At 37.5% G+C, this 6000-nt stretch overlaps 1 protein-coding gene across 1 annotated transcript in view; it reads right to left on the bottom strand.

The window, feature by feature from the left end:
- Nucleotides 1-1110: 1110 nt before the first annotated feature.
- The window catches only part of nebl (nebulette), a gene marked incomplete at both ends in the record, with an annotated part of 173050 nt that continues 168160 nt past the window's right edge, over nucleotides 1111-6000 (bottom strand). Inside the window, 2 exons of the mRNA XM_079259727.1 lie at nucleotides 1111-1287; nucleotides 5731-5864. Coding sequence (XP_079115853.1) covers nucleotides 1111-1287; nucleotides 5731-5864 — 311 coding nt within the window. The remainder of the gene's footprint in view (nucleotides 1288-5730; nucleotides 5865-6000) is intronic.

Genomic DNA, 6000 nt, shown 5'->3' with positions numbered 1-6000 from the left:
GGGCCGGCTTTACGTGCACACTCTCTGTAACTAAACTGGACAAATAAACATAAATATCAGCCCGAAAATAAAAAAAACCCAAAAAAACTCATGAACTGCCATCTTTACTCACCTAAAGGATTAGTTTTCACACTTAGTGGAGAAGGTGACTCTTTCAGGGGAGCTTGTGTCCTAATAAAAGGAAACAAACTTCCTGCACTGAGTGTCATGCTGTCACTGTGAATGGCTGCAGCCTGAATCCTCAGTATTATAAAGCATGGCGTAGAAATGTGAAGGTGCTCTGCATCATTCATCAGTGGATTAATCAACATCTGGTTCTGCTGAGACGATATGTGCGAGCAGGACACTAATGAGGAACGTGTCAGATTGTGCGGCCGTGCAGGTCGCTGATGTATCTCAGAGGAATTACACAAATTATTTCATAAAAATGTTTGTTTCAGATGACACCTTTATTACTGGGTTTGGTCTTCTTGTGGGTTTTCTTAACACAAAGAAAAACAGAATTGTGCTTTAAACTAAAAAACACTGAATTACTGCTTAGTTTTCAGACATTTTTCAGTCATTTTTTAATGAGTTTGATTCAGCCGTTACATTTCTTTCTAATCTCCTTTCTTCTGTTTTTCCTTCCTTTAGTTATAAATGTTTATATAATTATTAACAGCATGCTATATTTACCCCTCTTCATCCACCTGATGTATCCAGTCTGTGATGTCCAGTGCATTCCAGTTAAATACTTTATTATGAAGATCGAGTCAAACAAACTGCTTCTTAGTTAGTGGGTGATTATTTTTCCTAAAATCTGTTCCATGCTTAAAGCATGTCCTGCCTTGCTGCATTGCATAAGCAGAGGCTTTCTTTACGAGCCGCTTCACTTTTCTTCATATAAACTGTTTTTCATCCTTTTCCACCTTTAAAACCCATCAGAACAGCTGAGACCATGTATGTCATGTCCCTGCAGTTGTTTTCCACAGAGGAAAAAAACACAGAAAATGACCCTGAAATGCAAAGAACATCACAAACATCTGCGTTAAAACCACTGACTGGATCTTTGTCTGTATGTTTCACCCCTGACTTCCTCTCCTCTCTCTCTCTCGCTCCTTCTCCCATGCTTCAGTTGCAACACTCCACGTAGTTTGCCGGCAGCATCCCGGACTTGCCGGTTCTCTGGACCGTCCCGTACATCCAGCCTTCATCAATGGGCTGAGCGTTGATGATGACATCGCCGTCCCTGAATGAGACTTCATCGTGGTCCTGAGCCGCATAGTCGTACAGCGCTCGATAAACACGCTGCAAACAAGGTAGAGAAACATAGTCAGGCTTGTAGATCAGATACCGATGTGTCTCAATACATTACAAAACTTTCTGAACTAAAATGATTTTCTGATCAAAACTGCTGATGTGTTCAATATAAAGGTTCAGGAGGTCCTTTATTCCGGCAGTGATTAGACTGTTTATTATAAATATTTAATTTAATCTATTCATCTTTTTTTTTTTTATTAAAGAAACTGTTGAAACACCCTGAAAAATAAATTAATAAAATGTCTGTCTGTTCTGTTCTGTTTTATCTATCTATCTATCTATCTATCTATCTATCTATCTATCTATCTATCTATCTATCTATCTATCTATCTATCTATTGAGTCATCTACATAAAAATAGTACGCTCTATTAAAGCTTTATGGTTGAGGGGGTGGTACCCTCGTGGTACAAGAGGTGGGCTTAGGCCTGGTTGAACCTGGATTTGAATCCCAGAGCTGGCAGCAGAAATGAACCAGGGCCTGAGCAAGGCCTTCAACCCCCCCATTGTTCCCTGGGTGCCAGTAAAATAGCAGCCCAGTGCTCCCAGAGTAAGCAGTGATTGGTTAAAAGCAGCGGACTGACTTTTGGTATGTTTCACAAGATTTAAAAAAACAACAGATTTCTTCTCTTGCTTTCTTCGTAAGATAAAATCTGGTTCGTATCAGGTCCAAAATGAGGTAAATGAACTTATAACCATTTTCCCTGTCTCAATTCTTTGAACAAAAATTGAGACAAAGTAGAAAAAGTGTAACTAGAAAAGCTCTGGGAGGTCTGCGCTCTCTGCCAAGCAGCTCATTTCCACCCAGTTCTAATCTTGCAGTCATTTTATAAGGATACACTATTAGATTCCTGGATATGATGACAATGAATCCACAGTGTCTTTGTGTTGCATGTTTATGTCTTCATTTGTTTTCTTGCAGTGATGAAAATCCCAGAGATCCGATAATTTTTCCTGTTCTGGATGGTAGAATCCAGAATGTTGCTGGGATCCACATCTATCTTTGATATGTTGAAAAGCCTGTTGGGAACTTCTGGTGTAGTTTTGGGTAAAAACCCTGACTTTATTGTGGCGTTACATGCATATATATTGACAACAGTCCCGTCTTGCAATGATAAAGAAGCCTTCAAAACGTTCCTGGACCCAGAAGCTGATCCGGATCACTCCCAACACTTAATGGGATCTAAGTTAGATGAAGACCCACTTTTAGAAAAAAAAAATCCATCCAGTAGTTTCTGTGTAAAGTTGCTAATTAACAAACAAACAGACAAATAAATGCCGTAAAAAAACGTAGCCCCCTTACCGGAGGTAACCAGCCTGAGTCGTTCCTTACTCCTTCCAGAGGAATTAAAAGGATCAGTAGCAGGCAATGGATGATAATCATCAGTATGAGCTCCTCTACAAAAGCAGTTTTTTTTTTTATGCGTCTTTTATCACAACATAAAGGTGGAAAGACATCAGAAATGAACTTGGAGAAACATGCTGCTGTCTGTGCAGGATTATAAAGTAATTTGGAGTCCATCATACTGGAGCTATATCTCAGACTCTCCAGGCCTCAGTCAGTGTGATAAATGTTAGAATGAATGGCGGCACAATATGGACAAGACTGGAGAAGTAGGGCTTGTTGGGAACAGTTGGAAGAAAAGGACTTGTCTCGAAGCTCAGATTAGGTTTGCAAAGTTGCAATGTTGTTAAGGCAGATGAGATTAATTAACAATATTTTTTCCCATATCAGGAAAAACACGACATGGCTCTGACCATAATCTGTTTCCAATTAACCAATCTATAAACTATGGAAGCGTAGAGCTGTCACCCTCATAAAAAAAGTTTGGGTCTTATTACGCTATAACGTGATAGTTTTATTGTAAAAACGTGAAACGTATCACGTTATTATGTGATAGTTTTATTGTAAAAACGTGTAAAATATCACGTTATAATGTGATAGTTTTATTGTAAAAACGTAAAACGTATCATGTTATAACGTGATAGTTTTATTGTAAAAACGTGAAATGTATCACGTTATTATGTGATAGTTTTATTGTAAAAACGTGTAAAATATCACGTTACAACATGATAGTTTTATTGTAAAAACGTGAAACGTATCACGTTATTACGTGATAGTTTTATTGTAAAAACGTGAAACGTATCACGTTATTACGTGATAGTTTTATTGTAAAAACGTGAAACGTATCACGTTATTACGTGATAGTTTTATTGTAAAAACGTGTAAAATATCACGTTACAACGTGATAGTTTTATTGTAAAAACGTGAAACGCATCACGTTATAACGTGATAGTTTTATTGTAAAAACGTGAAACGCATCACGTTATAACGTGATAGTTTTATTGTAAAAACGTGAAACGCATCACGTTATAACGTGATAGTTTTATTGTAAAAACGTGAAATGCATCACGTTATAACGTGATACGTTTATTGTAAAAACGTGAAACGTATCACGTTATGTGATAGTTTTATTGTAAAAACGTGAAACGTATCACGTTATAACGTGATAGTTTTATTGTAAAAACGTGAAACGCATCATGTCATAACGTGATAGTTTTATTGTAAAAACGTGAAACGTATCACGTTATAACGTGATAGTTTTATTGTAAAAAAGTGAAACGCATCACGTTATAACGTGATAGTTTTATTGTAAAAACGTGAAACGCATCACGTTATAACGTGATAGTTTTATTGTAAAAACGTGAAATGCATCATGTTATAACGTGATAGTTTTATTGTAAAAACGTGAAACGTATCACGTTATGTGATAGTTTTATTGTAAAAACGTGAAACGTATCACGTTATAACGTGATAGTTTTATTGTAAAAACGTGAAACGTATCACGTTATAACGTGATAGTTTTATTGTAAAAACGTGAAACGTATCACGTCATAACGTATTAGTTTTATTGTAAAAACGTGAAACGTATCACGTCATAACGTGATAGTTTTATTGTAAAAACGCGAGACGTATCACGTCATAACGTGATAGTTTTATTGTAAAAACGTGAAACGTATCACGTTATAACGTGATAGTTTTACTGTAAAAACGTGAAACGTATCACGTCATAACGTGATAGTTTTATTGTAAAAAAACGTGAAACGTATCACGTAATAACGTGATAGTTTTATTGTAAAAACGTGAAACGTATCACATTATAACGTGATAGTTTAATTGTAAAAACGTGAACCGTATCACGTCATAACGTGATAGTTTAATTGTAAAAACGTGAACCGTATCACGTCATAACGTGATAGTTTTATTGTAAAAACGTGAAACGTATCACGTCATAACGTGATAGTTTTATTGTAAAAACGTGAAACGTGGTCATTATCGACTTTAGACGAGGAAATTGTGTGCGGAGTCGATAGGAGATCACAAATGGCTCATTTACAGGACTTGATAGAGTTTTTCTTCATACTTGGGTTGAGACATTGTGAAATTATGGTGCTTTGGAACACTTTGGATGACATTGTAATAAATATGCGTAGTTTAAGGACAGTTTTAAAAGGCATGGGTCTGTACAGAAGGAAAAATTAGTCCGATCCCCAGGACGTGGCATAATTTCTGATTGAAACTTGAGCACCACGAGAATCGCTATGAATGCAAACTACATCATCTCAGGTGCAGTCATGTGCCACCTATCTACCCCTCCTCTACCGCTTATTGGGGTTCTGATTGCGGGGCAGCAGCCTAGCAGGGAAGCCCAGACTTCCCTCTCCCCGGCCACCTTTGCCAACTCTGCGGGGGGGTCCCAAGGCACTCCCGGGCCAGCCGAGAGATATAATCCCTCCAGCGTTCAAGTGGTTATACGTTTTTACAACAAAACATATCACGTTATAACGTAATGAGGCCCAAACTTTTTTTTTATTATGAGGATGACAGCTCTATGCTTCCGTAATAAACAAACAAATACATTTTTGAAGATAGAATTGTAGATTTATTGTAAATTGAATTCTTCCCAAGCTGTGAAGTTATTTTAGTATATTATGATTATAAACTATGAAAGATAATTTCTTTCAGCTGGTGTTTATTGGAAATCATTTCAAATGACAGAAAGCCTCAGAAAACTGTGAAAGCTGCAAATTTATTCATTTTCTTCTGACAATATGCAACTTTCTGAAGGTTCACCTTCCTGTTGCTTTATTTAGAAAATGAATGATAATAAAATCCCATGACAGTTTGATCTGGGGTCCTGAAGTTGTCAGATAATCAGGAAACAGCTGACATTGATGAATACAGAAAGTTATTTCTTGGTTGTTCCTGCTAACGGTGTTTCTACAAGCTGTTGTGTCAGGAGGTCGACTTAGTTGTGGGTTCAGTAAATAATGATGCAGATCTGAAGTTTTATTTATGTAGCCATAAAACCTGATTTAAAAAAACAAAAATTCAACACAGGGGATCTTCTGTTATGTTCCATAAAACATACCATAGTGGCTGAATGTGGCGGTGAAGTGACAGATCTGACTGATGACATGCTGGTTTGGTGCATGTAGCCGTGATACTGCTGATGATGCTGCATCTGGATGCCCTGGTGATGGTACGCTCCTGGGAGGACAGGAGCTGGGTGAGAAACAGAGAAACACACCAGAGAAGTCAGTGTGGAAACGATGTCCTGCGTCTGCATGATTTGTGAGTCGACTCTCCTTCGCTGCAAATGAAACCAGAGAACGATGTGAGCTGTTAGACACAGCAAAGA

Source organism: Telmatherina bonti, assembly GCF_933228915.1.
Source record: "Telmatherina bonti genome assembly, chromosome: 20".
Lineage (NCBI taxonomy): Eukaryota > Metazoa > Chordata > Actinopteri > Atheriniformes > Telmatherinidae > Telmatherina > Telmatherina bonti.
The sequence above is the reverse complement of the archived record's forward strand: the minus strand, read 5'-3'. Positions and strand labels throughout refer to the sequence as shown.